The sequence below is a fragment of the Ranitomeya variabilis genome, chromosome 4, assembly GCF_051348905.1.
Source record: "Ranitomeya variabilis isolate aRanVar5 chromosome 4, aRanVar5.hap1, whole genome shotgun sequence".
NCBI lineage: Eukaryota > Metazoa > Chordata > Amphibia > Anura > Dendrobatidae > Ranitomeya > Ranitomeya variabilis.
Genome location: NC_135235.1, coordinates 764,468,965 through 764,486,532, shown reverse-complemented (window position 1 = coordinate 764,486,532; position 17,568 = coordinate 764,468,965). Strand labels below are relative to the sequence as shown.

Genomic DNA, 17,568 nt, shown 5'->3' with positions numbered 1-17,568 from the left:
ACATTTTCAATGATCTTTTCCTGATAAGGAAAGTATCTGCATTTCCGGCTTTTTTGTGTGACACAAAAGAATTATATGTGGCCACCTGAAACAAATAAATGACTAACTTTTTATACCAGGTATATGATTTTTTTGATACCCGGTATGGCTGTAGAACCTGATCCCAAAACTTGTCCAATTTGTCCTGAGTACGCTGATACCCCATATGTTGGGGTAAACCCTTGTTTGGGCACACGGTAGAGATCGGAAGGTAAGAAGCGCCGTTTCACTTTTTCAACGCAGAATTGTATGGATTGAGATCAGACATCATGTTGCATTGCAGAGCCCCTGGTGTGCCTAAACAGTGGAAACCTCCAAATTCTAACTCCAACCCTAACCCCAACACACCCCTAACCACACCCCTAATCCCAACACACCCCTAACCCTAATCCCAACCATAACCCAGCCGTAAATGTAATCCAAACCCTAACTTTAGCCCCAACCCTAATGGGGAAATGGAAATAAATACATTTTTTTTTATTTTATTATTTTTCCCTAACTAAGGGGGTGATGAAGGGGGGTTTGATTTACTATTTATAGCGGGTTTTTATGATTGGCAGCCGTCACACACTAAAAGACGCTTTTTATTTCTAAAAATATTTTTTGCGTTACCACATTTTGAGAGCTCTAATTTTTCTATATTTTGGCCCACAGTCATGTGACGGTCTTGTTTTTTGCGAGACGAGTTGACGTTTTTGTTGGTAACATATTCGGGCACGTAACATTTTTTGATCGCTTTTCATTCCGATTTTTGTGAGGCAGAATGACCAAAAACCAACTATTCATGATTTTCTTTTGGGGGAGGCGTTTATACCGTTCCACGTTTGGTAAAATTGATAAAGCAGTTTTATTCTTTGGGTCAGTGCGATTACAACGATATCTCATTTATATCATTTTTTATGTTTTGGCGCTTTTATACGATAAAAACTATTTTACAGAAAAAATAATTATTTTGGCATCGCTTTATTCTGAGGGCTATAACTTTTTTTATTTTTTTGCTGATGATGCTGAATGGCGGCTCGTTTTTTGCCGGACAAGATGACGTTTTCAGTGATACTATGATTATTTATATCCGTCTTTTTGATCGCGTGTTATTCCACTTTTTGTTCGGCGGTATGGTGATAAAGCGTTGTTTTTTGCCTCTTTTTTTTTTTTTACGGTGTTCACTGAAGGGGTTAACTAGTGGGACACATTTATAGGTCGGGTCGTTACGGACGCGGCGATACTAAATATGTGTACTTTTGTTTTTTTTCATTTACATAAATAAATGTATCTATTGGAACGAATATATACCGTATATACCCGAGTATAAGCCGACCCCCCTAATTTTGCAAAAAAAAGCTGGGAAAATGTATTGACTCGAGTATAAGCCTAGGGTGGAAAATGCAGCAGCTACTGGCAAATGTCAAAAGTTAAAATAGATACCAATAAAAGTAAAATTAATTGAGACTTCAGTAGGTTAAGTGTTTTTGAATATCCATATTGAATCAGGAGCCCCATATAATGCTCCATACAGTTCATTATGGCCCCATAGATGCTCCATATAACAATGTGCCCCATATAATGCTCCATAAAGTTTGATGGCCCCATAGATGCTCCATATAACAATGTGCCCCATGTAATGCTCCATACAGTTCAATATGGTCCCATAGATGCTCCATATAATAATGTGCCCCATATAATGCTCCATACAGTTCATTATGGCCCCATAGATGCTCCACATAACAATGTGCCCCATATAATGCTCCATAAAGTTCATTATGGCCCCATAGATGCTCCATATAATAATGTGCCCCATATAATGCTCCATACAGTTCATTATGGCCCCATAGATGCTCCGTATAACAATGTGCCACATATAATGCTCCATACAGATCATTATCGCCCCATAGATGCTCCATATAACAATGTGCCCCATATAATGCTCCATAAAGTTCATTATGGCCCCATAGATGCTCCATATAACAATGTGCCTCATATAATGCTCCATACAGTTCATTATGGCCCCATAGATGCTCCATATAATAATGTGTCCCATGTAATGCTCCATACAGTTCATTATGGCCCCATAGATGCTCTGTATAACAATATGCCCCATATAATGCTCCATACAGTTCATTATGGCCCCATAGATGCTCCATATAACAATGTGCCCCATATAATGGTCCATACAGTTCATTATTTCCCCTTAGATGCTCCATATAACAATGTGCCCCATATAATGGTCCATACAGATTATTATCGCCCCATAGATGCTCCATATAACAATGTGCCCCATATAATGCTCCATACAGTTCATTATGGTCCCATAGATGCTCCATATAACAATGTGCCCCATATAATGCTCCATAAAGTTCATTATGGCCCCATAGATGCTCCATATAATAATGTTTGACATATAATGCTGCTGCAATAAAAAAAAATGACATACTCACCTTTCATCGCTGCCTTCTCCACAGCGTCCCCTCTCTCCGCAGTGACTATTCAGGCACACTAATACGTCATCGTGCCCTCTGACCTGAACAGTCACAGCCAGAAGACCGATCGGTGGTGGAACGAGTGAAGGTGAATATGAAATACTCACCTGCTCTCGGCGCGGTCCCTGGTTGTTGACCAAAACTGTCTCTGATGTTATCAATCCTCTGCTTGAAAAATGAGGCAAAGTCTTCAGCTGAGATGAGTGGGGAGGGAGGATGTGTTGGGGGACGGGAGAATTGACGGTGTTGAATAACTGTTTAGGGTTGTGAGACAGGGAGGATATGAGGGATGAGAAGTAGGTTTGTTTAGCTGTGGCGAGTGTGGTCTTGAAAGTAGTGAGGGACTGTTTGAATGCGATGAAGTGCTCGTTGGAGCGGGATCTTTTCCATCTCCGCTCAGCAGCCCTGGAAGCTCGCCTCAGTTCTTTGGGCAGGCTGGTGTGCCAGGGCTGTCTGTCGATTTTGCGAGCTTTGGTATGTGTAAGTGGGGCAGCAGATTCCAAAGCTATAGCTATTGTGGTGTTATATAGAGTGGCAGCGTCATCCGCATTGTGTAGGGAACTTATGTCTGTGAGAGGGAGGAGGGATTCAGAGAATGAGTGTAGGTCAAGGTGTTTAAGATTTCTGCGAGGGTGTGAAAGTTTGTGGGGTGGGGATTGTAGACATGGAGTGGAGAGGGAAGAGAATGTGGGAAGGTTGTGGTCAGAAAGAGGAAGAGGTGAGTTAGAGAGGCTAGATAGGGAGTAGAGGCGGGGGAAGATGAGGTCCAGTGTGTGACCGTCTTTGTGGGTGGCTGCAGAAGACCATTGAGTGAGGCCGAAGGAGGAAGTGAGAGATAGTAGTTTAGTGGCAGCTGAGAGGGAAGTGTCAATGGGGATGTTGAAGTCACCCATGATGATAGTGGGGATGTCCGTGGAAAGGAAATGAAGTAGCCAGGTGATTAAGTGGTCAAAAAAGGTGGTGGCTGGCCTTGGGGATGGTAAATGACAGCCAGTTGGAGGGGGAGTAGATGCGCACAGAGTGCACCTCAAAGGAAGGGAGGGTAACAGAGGGTGGCAGTGGCATTGGGGTGAAGGAGCAGTTATCTGACAGGAGAAAACCAACTCCTCGCCCATGTTTGCTGCTGGGGCGGGGTGTGTGAGAAAGGTGGAAGCCACCATATGAAAGTGCAGAAGGGGAGGCTGTGTCAGAAGGGGTGAGCCAGGTTTCGGTGATGGCGAGGAAGGAAAGTTTGGTAGCAACAAAAGATCATGGATGTAGGAAAGCTTGTTACAGACAGAGCGAGCGTTCCACAGAGCTCCTGTTAGTGGGACTGGGGAAGCAGGGGCTGTGTGAATGGGTATAAGGTAAGAGAGGTTACGGAAGTTTGTGATAGAGCGTGGATAGGGGGTAGAAATGACTGGGGATGTGGTGAGGAGGGCCAGGATTTGGAGAGATATCAACAGCAGTGAGAAGGAGCAGAGAAAGTGTTAGCAGGTGGAAGCAGGAGAGGGCATGAGGTGGCTGTCTGTGTTTGGAGACAGCGGATTGTATGTTGAGGAACAGTTCTGAGGAGGAGGTGAGATGGATGGGGGAGGATTGAGGAAGAGATGAACAGTTCCTTACTTGGTGTAGGGATTAGGGGAGTTAGCAGAAAGTGAAGGATTATAGGGGTGAGAGTGAAAACAAACAGAAACATTGTTTACAGTGACTGGGCAGTTATGTTTAGTTCCCTTCTGGTTAAATTCTGGTTTTAATTCTACTGTAATCTTCACACTTCTAGGACACACTTATAGGAATCACACTGCAGACTAAAGTCTTTGCAGACTTGAGCTATGCAATATATCTGCCACAAAGTGCATTCAGGTGTGAACCAGAGAGGAGTGGTCTCTGTTCATCTTGGTCAGAGAATTAAGAGTGGACCAGATGCATATAATCAAGCCAAAGTAAACAAGGTCATAAATAGCACGGGTGGAGGGGGTGTTTGGGTGAAGCTGGGGTTGGTTGAGAGACATACCAAGTGGAAGATAGGAGTAGAGGCAAGTCTGTGTGGAAAGATGGATGACACTACATGCACTTCATAGACAGGCAGAGCAGGAGAGCTGGGTGGATCAACATACCATGTGAATGCTATGTGCAGGGGCGAGTCTGTGTGCAAAGCTGGGTGATGTAGTATATGCACTTCATAGACAGAGCAGGAGCAGGAGAGCTGGGTGGATCAACATACCTGTAGGAAGAATATACGTTTGTTATCTATGTATTGATCTACCTATCCATCTCATTCCTTCTATCTATTATTTATCTATCTATATTTATGTCTATTATCTATCTATCTACCTATCTATCTGTGTGTATAATGGAGTGTGGGTTGGACAAATGTAAAAGAGGAGATTGGACAAGAAATGACATAACAAATCTTTTTTTTTTGTTCAATAATACATCTTTATTTAGCTTTCAAAAACGAATTAAAAACGCATCAAAAACGCATCAAAAACGCACCTGCGTTTTCTGCCAAGAGATGCAGGTTCAGTGCAGAAAAATCTGCAGGCAAATCTGCAATGTGTCAGCCAAAAAAAAGGAAAAAAAATGACCAGCACCGCTGAAGTGCACTTACCCCACGAGGTAGAAGATATCCTGGTGCAAGAGACTCCTTCACTCACATAAAACGGCCTCTGAAGGGTGCTGCATCCGGAAAAAAGGCATCCAATATAAGAGGAAAGAAAGGAAATGGTGCGCACTCCTGGGTCCGTTAAAAATCCTTACTTTATTGGAACATCAATGTAATGACAGACAGGCGGGAGACAACGTGCGGATAAGACAGGACTACAGCTGTTTCACGCAAAACTGCGCTTCTACAGGTCCCAATGGTGAACGGAAATAGGGGGGTGGGTTTTATAATTTTACTCTGGCATTAATGCCTCCCCTTTCCCGTACGTCATAGGTGATACACAGCTCCCAATTTATAACAATACATAAGTACACATAAAATATAAAATAAACATGGGTGCTGAATTAAAAATACGTGGTATGTGTAAACTTTTTTTACTTTAAAGAGTACAAGAACAGAACTTCAATGCTACTGAGAAATGTTTTATACCATTACTGAGAGACCATCCTACAGGAATACTGACATGTCTATGCGTTCATTCAGTCCCATCGGACCTGTAGCGCTTGTGCGCATTATCCACTGTGCTTCGCGTCTCAAGAGGAGCTGATTCAAGTTGCCCCCCTGCTTTGGTGAGTACACCCTTTCTATGCCTGCGAAGCGGAGTGTTTGGATATCACCTGAATGAAATTGCCGCACATGATTTATCAAACGAGGGACCCCTTTTCCTGTCCGAACTGAAGCCAGGTGTTCTTTTATTCGGATATATAAGGGACGGATGGTTTTTCCTATATAGTAGAAGCCGCACATACAGAAAATGACATAGACTACATAGTTGGTTTTACAGGAAATAAAATCCCTGATTTTATGATTAATTTGTCCTATTTGGACAGTGTTGCCTGTCATGTGTTGTGGACATAAACTACAATGACCACACTTGAAATTCCCCTTTGGGGTATCTTTATTAAGCCAGGTGGATCGATCAGTCACGATGCGATTCCGTACCAACATATCTCCTATGTTTTTACTGCGGCGGCTGGCAAAAAGGGGTCCCTCCTGTAATCTGCTGGTAAGTTCTCCATCTTTTCCCAGAATATGCCAATTTTTTCTGATTATGGATCTGATATAGTTGTCCATTGAACCATATTTGAAACTAAAAATAAACTGCTTCTCATCACTTGTGTGTCTATTTTTATTACGGAGAGTTTTAGCATTAAGATCCTCTCTGGTGGCCTTATCTAAAGCTTTATTGAGCAGAGAACATGGATAGCCGCGATTTTGGAAACGTTTATATAGATCATGTGATTGGTTTACAAAGCCGCTCAAACTGCTGTTAATTCTTTTGACCCTTAAAAACTGGCTGTAGGGCAGGGCTTGTTTGGTATAGAAAGGGTGGGCACTTTGGAAATGAAGGAGCGCATTTGAGGCAGTGGGCTTACGATAGACTTCAGTATTAATCTTGCCCTCATTTATATTTATTTTCACATCCAGAAACTCTAAATTTTGATTGCCATAATGAGAGGTGAACTTCATATTCATACAATTACTGTTTGATAAAAAACTGACAAAATTGCTGAAGTCCTCTGCCGTCCCATCCCAGATAACCAGGATATCGTCCACGTATCTTATAAAGAGCTTTACATGTTTGAGGAAAGGGTTGGTGTTTGAATACACATATTTGTCCTCAAAGTACGCTAAGAAAAGGTTTGCCAGGGTACATGCGACCGATGTACCCATGGCTGTACCCTCCCGCTGTGAATACCATTGGGCATCAAATTGATCACATCGGTCGCATGTACCCTGGCAAACCTTTTCTTAGCGTACTTTGAGGACAAATATGTGTATTCAAACACCAACCCTTTCCTCAAACATGTAAAGCTCTTTATAAGATACGTGGACGATATCCTGGTTATCTGGGATGGGACGGCAGAGGACTTCAGCAATTTTGTCAGTTTTTTATCAAACAGTAATTGTATGAATATGAAGTTCACCTCTCATTATGGCAATCAAAATTTAGAGTTTCTGGATGTGAAAATAAATATAAATGAGGGCAAGATTAATACTGAAGTCTATCGTAAGCCCACTGCCTCAAATGCGCTCCTTCATTTCCAAAGTGCCCACCCTTTCTATACCAAACAAGCCCTGCCCTACAGCCAGTTTTTAAGGGTCAAAAGAATTAACAGCAGTTTGAGCGGCTTTGTAAACCAATCACATGATCTATATAAACGTTTCCAAAATCGCGGCTATCCATGTTCTCTGCTCAATAAAGCTTTAGATAAGGCCACCAGAGAGGATCTTAATGCTAAAACTCTCCGTAATAAAAATAGACACACAAGTGATGAGAAGCAGTTTATTTTTAGTTTCAAATATGGTCCAATGGACAACTATATCAGATCCATAATCAGAAAAAATTGGCATATTCTGGGAAAAGATGGAGAACTTACCAGCAGATTACAGGAGGGACCCCTTTTTGCCAGCCGCCGCAGTAAAAACATAGGAGATATGTTGGTACGGAATCGCATCGTGACTGATCGATCCACCTGGCTTAATAAAGATACCCCAAAGGGGAATTTCAAGTGTGGTCATTGTAGTTTATGTCCACAACACATGACAGGCAACACTGTCCAAATAGGACAAATTAATCATAAAATCAGGGATTTTATTTCCTGTAAAACCAACTATGTAGTCTGTCATTTTCTGTATGTGCGGCTTCTACTATATAGGAAAAACCATCCGTCCCTTATATATCCGAATAAAAGAACACCTGGCTTCAGTTCGGACAGGAAAAGGGGTCCCTCGTTTGATAAATCATGTGCGGCAATTTCATTCAGGTGATATCCAAACACTCCGCTTCGCAGGCATAGAAAGGGTGTACTCACCAAAGCAGGGGGGCAACTTGAATCAGCTCCTCTTGAGACGCGAAGCACAGTGGATAATGCGCACAAGCGCTACAGGTCCGATGGGACTGAATGAACGCATAGACATGTCAGTATTCCTGTAGGATGGTCTCTCAGTAATGGTATAAAACATTTCTCAGTAGCATTGAAGTTCTGTTCTTGTACTCTTTAAAGTAAAAAAAGTTTACACATACCACGTATTTTTAATTCAGCACCCATGTTTATTTTATATTTTATGTGTACATATGTATTGTTATAAATTGGGAGCTGTGTATCACCTATGACGTACGGGAAAGGGGAGGCATTAATGCCAGAGTAAAATTATAAAACCCACCCCCCTATTTCCGTTCACCATTGGGACCTGTAGAAGCGCAGTTTTGCGTGAAACAGCTGTAGTCCTGTCTTATCCGCACGTTGTCTCCCGCCTGTCTGTCATTACATTGATGTTCCAATAAAGTAAGGATTTTTAACGGACCCAGGAGTGCGCACCATTTCCTTTCTTTCCTCTTATATTAAATCTGCAATGTGTGCACATACCCTAACGGTAACCCTAACTTTAGCCTAACAGTAACCCCAAGGCCTCTTTCACATTTCCGTCGGAATGTGAACGTTGCTATGCATCGTTCTGTGCAAAAAACGCATCCTGCAATGTTGCCCGCAGGATGCGTTTTTGCACATAGACTTGTATTACTGACGCACCGCGACCTATGGACACACGTTCCATACGTCGTGCACTGGATGCGACGGTATATGGCGGACCGTCGTTGCAAGAAAAGTTCAAGGGAACGTTTTTTCGCACGTCGGGTCCTGCATTTCCGACCGCGCATGTGCGGCCGGAACTCCGCTCCCTCCTCCCTGGGACTTTACAGTGGGCAGCGGACGCGTTGAAACACTGTGTCCGCTGCCCACGTTGTGGCGAATTTGCACGTCGTCTGTTATGACCTGGTGATTAAGGAGCAGCACTGAGATGACCTGGTGGGTAAAACAAATAATAGACAAGCTCTGAGGAGATGGCAGCTCCACCGACCGCAATCACTGATATGACCTGGTGATTATGGAGCAGCACTGAAATGACCTGGTGGGTAAAACAAATAATAGACAAGCTCTGAGGAGGTGGTAGCTTTACTGACCGCAATCCCTACTTCTAGCACCAACACTAGAAATAGCCGTGGAGCGTTCCTGACTCTCCCTAGACGCCTCGTCACAGCCTAAGAACTAACTACCCCTGAAGATGGAAACGGATAACTATCTCGCCTCAGAGAAACCCCCAAAAGGAAAGATAGCCCCCCACAAATATTGGCGGTGAGTGGAGAGGGAAACGACAAACTCAGAAATGAAAATAGATTTTAGCAAAGGAGGCCAATACTATCTAAATAGACAGAGATAGAAAAGGATACTGTGCGGTCAGTATAAAAACTAAAATATCCATGCAGAGTTTACAAAAATAGCCTCCACACCGACTCACGGTGTGGGGGAGCAAATCTGCACCCCAGAGCTTCCAACTAGCCTGAATATCTCATAATGACAAGCTGGACAAAAGAGACATAACTTAACCCTGAACCGAAGGTCAAAAGCAGAAAACTTCCAGGAGAGGACAGAATCCAACAGGAAAACATTGACAGCTGGCATGGACTACAGACTAGAGCCCACTTAAATAACAAGGCCAGGGAACCGATTAGTGAAAGCAGCTGCTAAGTTCCACTCGAAACCACCAGAGGGAGCCCAAGAGCAGAACTCCCAAAAATACCATTCATAACCACAGGATGGAGCCCAAGAACGGAATTCACAACAGTCGTCGGTACGTCGGGCCGACGCTTAGCGACGGCCCTGTACTGACGGAAGAGTGAAAGAGGCCTAACTTTAGCCCCAACACTAACCCTAACTATAGCACTAACCCTAACCTGCCTTATCTGTTTTTTTTTTACTTTTTAACAAGATGGCTGACTGGCACAGCTGTTGCCAGCAGCACTTGTAACACTATTTCTCCTCTAATCTCTCACTGACATCTGAGGAGAAACAGCGTTTTTATGAGGCAGATCGCCCGGGAAAGTTCATTGCTGCAACACACTTTCATAGTGATTTGTCTCATTGGCTGGTGTGATGCTGATGTCATCAGGACCTGAACCAATCGGGTCTCGATAAGGTCGGGGGTCGCAGTAAGGGTTGTGCGCCGGAATCCCATCGTTATAGCTAGCGCCGATGTTTATCTATCGTTGGCGGTCACGAAGCAGTTAAGTTAAGGATACCATCATTTCTGTCCAGGCATATTTCATGAGGTTTTTTTTTTTTTTTCATTCTGTGGAAGCATGGTTAACCCCTTCCCGACCTTTGACACCACGTAGGCGTCATGAAAGTCGGTGCCAATCCGACCTGTGACGCCTATGTGGCGTCATGGAAAGATCGCGTCCCTGCAGATCGGGTGAAAGGGTTAACTCCAATTTCACCCGATCTGCAGGAACAGGGGGAGTGGTACTTTAGCCCAGGGGGGGTGGCTTCACCCCCCCGTGGCTACCCATCGCTCTGATTGGCAGTTTCACTTTCAACAGCCAATCAGAGCGATTTGTAATATTTCACCTAAAAAACTGGTGAAATATTACAATCCAGCCATGGCCGATGCTGCAATATCATCGGCCATGGCTGGAAACACTGATGTACCCCCCCACCGTCACCGATCTCCTCCCCGGTCCTCCGTCCGGTGCTCCGCTCCGCTCCATCGTCCTGTCTGCTCCCCCGTCCTCCTGCCCGCTCCCCCTGTCCTCCGATCCACCCCCCATGCTCAGATCCCCCTCCCCTCATACTTACCGGGCCTTCCGGTGTCCGTCCGTCTTCTCCATGGGCGCCGCTATCTTCCAAAATGGCGGGCGCATGCGCAGTGCGCCCGCCGAATCTGCCGGCCGGCAGATTCGTTCCAGGTATATTTTGATCACTGTAATATAACCTAAAACTTAACATTTAATATGTATACCTTTAAAAATAATACATTTTGTTTAAAATCAATTTGGTGCTCATGTTTATCGGTGCACTAAGTAGAAAAATTGGCATGATCTCACCCAGTCACTGCCTCTCTCCTTGCTGTAGATTCCTATGCTTGTCAAGAGCGCGACATGGGGGAGAGACAAGTAAACTCTTTTGGGGGAGGGGAGTGTTTAAACTATCTTCCCTGTCGTGCCCCGTGTGTAAGACTCCCGCCCTAACAAGGGCGCGTTTCTCTCCCTTCTTGACCCTCACATGGAGGACGCTACTGAATGAGGTTTTGTCTGCCACTGCAGGATACCTCTATTTGACCCAGACTTTTTTTCCCCTGATGATCCCCCGTAACGGGGAGGGAAACGCGTCGGGAAACGAAGATACACTATCCAGGGTGGCTATATATATTAAAGGGCTCCATTAAGCAGGCTCAAACTTGGGGACTGCCCTTGTTAGGGTGGGAGTCTTACACACGGGGCACAACAGGGAAGATAGTTTAAACACTCCCCTCCCCCGAAAGAGTTTACTTGTCTCTCCCCCATGTCGCGCTCTTGACAAGCATAGGAATCTACAGCAAGGAGAGAGGCAGTGACTGGGTGAGATCATGCCAATTTTTCTACTTAGTGCACCATTAAACATGAGCACCAAATTGATTTTAAACAAAATGTATTATTTTTAAAGGTATACATATTAAATGTTAAGTTTTAGAATCTAGTAGCTGGCTATGCTGTTTCAATTGTTGATATTGGTCAGAATTGTTTAGAACGGCACGTTCCCAAAAAATTTTTTTCTTTGCTGAACTAATACTGTAATATAACCTATCACAGTGATCAAAATAAAAAAAAATAGTAAATGAGCCCCCCCTTTATCACCCCCATAGGTAGGGACAATAATAAAAAAAAGAAAATATTTTTTTTTTCTTTTTCCACTAGGGTTAGAACTAGGGTTAGAACTAGGGTTAGAGGTAGAGTTAGGGGTAGGGTTAGGGCATGTACACATGGTGCGGATTTGGCCACGGATCCGCAGCGGATTGGACTGGAAATCCGCTGGAAATCCGCAGGTAAAATGCAATGCTTTTTACCTGCGGATTTTTCAAAAATCGTGTGGAAAAATCTCACACGAATCCTCAACGTGGGCACATAGCCTTAGGGCTAGGGTTGGAAATAGGGTTAAGATTAGACTTGTGGTTAGGGTTACGGATAGGGTTAGGGGTGTGTTGGGGTTACAGTTGTGGTTAGGGTTGGCATTAGGGTTAGGGTTGGGATTAGGGTTAGGATTAGGGTTGGGATTAGGGTTACGGGTGTATTGGGTTTAGGGTTGTGGTTAGGGGTGTGTTGGGGTTAGGGTTGTGATTAGGGTTATGGCTACAGTTGGGATTAGGGTTAGGGGTGTGTTGGTGTTAGTGTTGAAGTTAGAATTGAGGGGTTTCCACTGTTTAGGCACATCAGGGGTCTCCAAACGCAACATGGCGCCACCATTGATTCCAGCCAATCTTGCGTTTAAAAAGTCAAATGGTGCTGCCTCCCTTCCGAACCCCGACGTGCGCCCAAACAGTGGTTTACCCCCACATATGGGGTACCAGCATACTCAGGACAAACTGGGCAACAACTATTGGGGTCCAATTTCTCCTGTTTCCCTTGCGAAAATAAAAAATTACTTGCTAAAACATAATTTTTGAGGAAAGAACAATTATTTTTTATTTTCACGGCTCTGCGTTATAAACTTCTGTGAAGCACTTGGGGGTTGAAAGTGCTCACCACACACCTAGATAAGTTCCTTGGGGGGTCTAGTTTCCAAAATGTGGTCAATTGTGGGGGGTTTCTACTGTTTAGGCACATCAGTGGCTCTGCAAATGCAACGTGACGCCCGCAGATCATTCCATCAATGTCTGCATTTCAAAACGTCACTACTTCACTTCCAAGCCATGGCGTGCACCCAAACAGTGGTTTACCCCCACATATGGGGTATCATTGTACTCAGGACAAACTGGATAACAACATTTGGGGTCCAATTTCTCCTGTTACTCTTGTGAAAATAAAAAATTGCAGGCTAAAAATAATTTTTGAGGAAAGTAAAATGATTTTTTATTTTCACGGCTCTGCGTTATAAACTTCTATGAAGCACTTGGGGGTTTAAAGTGGTCACCGCACATCTAGATTAGTTCCATGGGAGGTCTAGTTTCCAAAATGGGGTCACATGTGGGGGAGCGCCAATGTTTAGGCATACAGGGGCTCTCCAAACGCGACATGGTGTCCCCTAACGATTGGAGCTAATTTTTCATTCAAAAAGTCAAATGGCGCTCCTTCCCTTCCGAGCCCTGCCGCGTGCCCAAACAGTGGTTTACCCCACATGTGAGGTATCAGTGTACTCAGGAGAAATTGTCTATTAAATTTTAGGATCCATTTTATCCTGTTGCCCATGTGGAAATGAACAAATTGAGGCTAAATGAAATTTTTTGTGAAAAAAAAGTACTTTTTCATTTTTTCGGATCAATTTGTGAAGCACCTGGGGGTTCAAAGTGTTCACTATGCATCTAGGTAAGCTCCTTGGGGAGTCTAGTTTCAAAAATGGGGTCACATGTGGGGGAGCTCCAATGTTTAAGCACACAGGGGCTCTCCAAACGTGACATGGTGTCCGCTAAAGATTGGAGCCAATTTTTCAGTGAAAAAGTCAAATGGCGCTCCTTCCCTTCAGAGCCCTGTCGTGCGCCCAGACAGTGGTTCCCCCCCACATATGAGGTATCGGGGTACTCAGGACAAATTGTACAATAACGTTTGGGGTCCAGGTTCTCTTTTTACCCTTGGGAAAATAAAAAAATTGTTGCTAAAACATCATTTTTGTGACTAAAAAGTTAATTGTTAATTTTTTCCTTCCATGTTGCTTCTGCTGCTGTGAAGTACCTGAAGGGTTAATAAACTTCTTGAATGTGGTTTTGAGTACCTTGAGGGGTGCAGTTTTTAGAATGGAGTCACTTTTGGGTATTTTCAGCCATACAGACCGCTCAAACTGACTTCAAATGTGAGGTGGTCCCTAAAAAAATGGTTTTGTAAATTTTGTTGTAAAAATGAGAAATCGCTGGTCAAATTTTAACCCTTATAACTTCCTAGCAAAAAAAAAATTTTGTTTCCAAAATTGTGCTGATGTAAAGTAGACATGTGGGAAATGTTATTTATTAACTATTTTGTGTCACATAACTCGCTGGTTTAACAGAATACAAATTCAAAATTTGAAAATTGCGAAATTTTCAAAATTTTAGTCAAATTTCCATTTTTTTCACAAATAAGCGCAAAAATTATCGACCTAAATTTACCACTAACATGAAGCCCAATATGTCACAAAAAACAATCTCAGAACCGCTAGGATCCATTGAAGCGTTCCTGAGTTATTACCTCATAAAGGGACACTGGTCAGAATTGCAAAAAACGGCAAGGTCATTAAGGTCAAAATAGGCTGGGTCATGAAGGGGTTAAAAAGCAATGTCTGACTTTCATTTGTTCATTCTCATAGATTTTTGATTTGTTATTATTTTTGTCAGATTCAAGTTATTTCTGTGACCATTGTGGGTTTTTCTGTCATTAAACCAGGGATACCAACAATTTTGACCACGTGTGTAGGAGGAATTAATATTTTGACTCCACAGCCACTTTCTGGAAATCAGCACGAAGTGGATGTTGGAGAGTGAAAATTACAATTTGCCATTTTATTACCCAGCACAATAGTGCCCAGATTGTGCTCCAAGAGACACACACTGCCATCTTCCTGTGGCCGCGCATGCGCAGAAGCGGCGCTCTGCTGGCCGCGGCTTCAGGAAAATGGCCGCGGGATGCCTCGCGTGCGCAGATGGAGATCGCAGCGGCCATTTTCCTGAAGCAGAGATGCGATCTCTGCTTCAGGAAAATGGCCGCCCCCACCGATCACCAATGAAATAGCGCACATCACGCTCTTTTCACTCCCCTGTGCAGTGGATTCGGGACCTTGGGCATGCGCACACCACTACGCCACCAACGGAAAACTAAGCATGATCTGGGGGAAGACACCACGCCCATCTGACCAGACCAGCCTGATTGACAGGCGAAAACGACTACTTTGGTAACGTATTTTGGCAGCATAGGTGGGGAATCGGGATCCACAAAATACACTATTGCAATGCACAACTCAGGCCCTATTTAACAGTATTTTTATCTCATACGGAAAAAACGGGGTGACAGGTTCCCTTTAAAGTTTTTTACATAGCTTGCCATTTTTATGGACAGTTTAAGTAGAAATGTTCAAAAATATAAAACTCAAGGATATTTTATTAAAAAAAAAAATGTTTTTTGTCTTGGCAGATGACTGTACCAGGAGATCAGAGGGACAGCTGACATCTTCAATGTTTAAATCTGATAATCTTGAGATCCTACAAGATACAACTAAAGTGACTGCTGTTACTCCAGATATATCGACATCCATTCACAGCAAAGATCTGTCATCCGATCCTATGAAACAGGTCCCATCTTCTGATTCATTACTGACTACTAAGGAAAATCAAAGTCACAAAAGAGGCATTAAAAAACAAACTGCTCCTAAAGCAAAGAAGTCATTTTCATGTTCAGAATGTGGGAAATATTTTAACAAGAAAGCAGATTTGGTTAATCACCATAGAATTCACACAGGGGAGAAGCCTTTTTCCTGCTCAGAATGTGGGAAATGTTTTAACCAGAAATGGAGTCTTGTTATACACCAAAGAACTCATACAGGGGAGAAGCCTTTTTCCTGTTCAGAATGTGGGAAATGTTTTATCCAGAAAGAAGATTTGGTTAATCACCGTAGAATTCACACAGGGGAGAAGCCTTTTTCCTGTTCAGAATGTGGGAAATGTTTTAGCCATAAAGGGCATCTTGTTAGTCACCAGAGAACTCACACAGGGGAGAAGCCTTTTTCCTGTTCAGAATGTGGGAAATGTTTTAGCCAGAAAGGGACTCTAGTTAGCCACCAGAGAAATCACACAGGACAGAAGCCTTTTTCCTGTTCAGAATGTGGGGAATGTTTTAAATGGAAACAGCTTCTTGTTAGACATCAGAGCAGTCACACAGGGGAGAAACTTTTTTCATGTTCAGAATGTGGGAAATGTTTTAACCAGAAATGGCATCTTGTTAGACATCAGATCAGTCACACAGGGGAGAAGCCTTTTTCATGTTCAGAATGTGGGAAATGTTTTAACCAGAAATGGAGTCTTGTTACACACCAAAGAACTCATACAGGGGAGAAGCCTTTTTCCTGTTCAGAATGTGGGAAATGTTTTAGCCATAAAGGGAATCTAGTTAGTCACCAGAGAAATCACACAGAGGAGAACCCTTTTTCGTTTTCTTAATGTGGGAAATATTTTACTTGGAAATCAACTGTTGATAAACATCAGAGATGTCACATAGGGGAGAAGCCTTTTTTATGTTCATAATGTTGGAATAGTTTTAACCAAAACTTAATCTTCTTAAAGGGGTTGTCTCTTGTCATTCCTCATGTTTGCTGACAAAAGGATAAAATTAAACTTTATTAATTCTAAATGTAAAACTATACCCATAATTCACCCCCTGAAGGTTAGTCAGTAGGTGACTAATAGAAAAAACATGTCCCCCACAGTTCAGTATATTGGGTGAGGTGACGTATACACACTCACTCTCCAAGCCTCTCATTTCTATGGGTTTCATCGTCCTCACCAAAGGCGACTCATCAGGAGACTATTTAATATTGACCTATATTGAAGCGAGACTAGACAAAAAAAAACAAAATCATGTATCATGTTATCCAAAACAGTCAGAAAACCAGCCACATATTGGCAGATCCCAGACCTCAAACTATATACTTCATAAGTTTATAAGCCACTCCAGTGTCAGGAATAGATAGTATGTGACAATACAGTATAATTCTTGTGTTTTTCCTCCTATAGGGACTGCCCTAGTTTGGTATTGTAACAGCTGTTAATTAGTAGTGCAGACAAATTGTCCTAGACTAAACTCCGTTTTCAGACGGCCCAATATGTACCACTCAGGGAAACTTACTGCTCCAAAGATCAATAACAGCTTCTAACTAATGGCCATGCTGCGGTCTGTCAAGGAATGAGTGCAATATCGTTATAAAAACTAGGGATGTGTGCAATCATAATGTCTGGAAGATCTGTGCCATTATTTAGTATTAATATGGAAATTATCTCTGGAAGTTAAGTGTTCCCTGAGCAGTATATACTGTATTGTCACATACTATCTATTCCTGACACTGGAGTGGCTTATAAACTCACAAAGTATATAGTTTAAGGTCTGGGATCTGCCAATATGTGGCTGGTTTTCTGACTGTTTCCGATAACATGATACCTGATTTTAGGGTTTTTTTTTTTTCTTGTCTCGCTTGAATATAGGTCAATATTAAATAGTCTCCTGATGAGTCGCCTTTGGTGAGGACGATGAAACCCGTAGAAATGAGAGGCTTGGAGAATGAGTGTGTATACGTCACCTCACCCTATATACTGAACTGTGGGGGACATGTTTTTTCTATTAGTCACCTACTGACTAACCTTCAGGGGGTGAATTATGGGTATTTGTACATTTGGAATTAATAGAGTTTAGTTTTATCC

General features: G+C 42.9%; 1 protein-coding gene across 1 annotated transcript in view; it reads left to right on the top strand.

Moving 5' to 3' along the window:
• The window catches only part of LOC143766881 (uncharacterized), a 37,182-nt gene extending 20,199 nt beyond the window's left edge, over positions 1-16,983 (top strand). Inside the window, exon 7 of the mRNA XM_077254879.1 lies at positions 15,293-16,983. Within this exon, the coding sequence (XP_077110994.1) occupies positions 15,293-16,314 (1,022 nt within the window). The 3' untranslated portion in view covers positions 16,315-16,983. The remainder of the gene's footprint in view (positions 1-15,292) is intronic.
• The last annotated feature ends 585 nt before the right edge of the window (positions 16,984-17,568 follow it).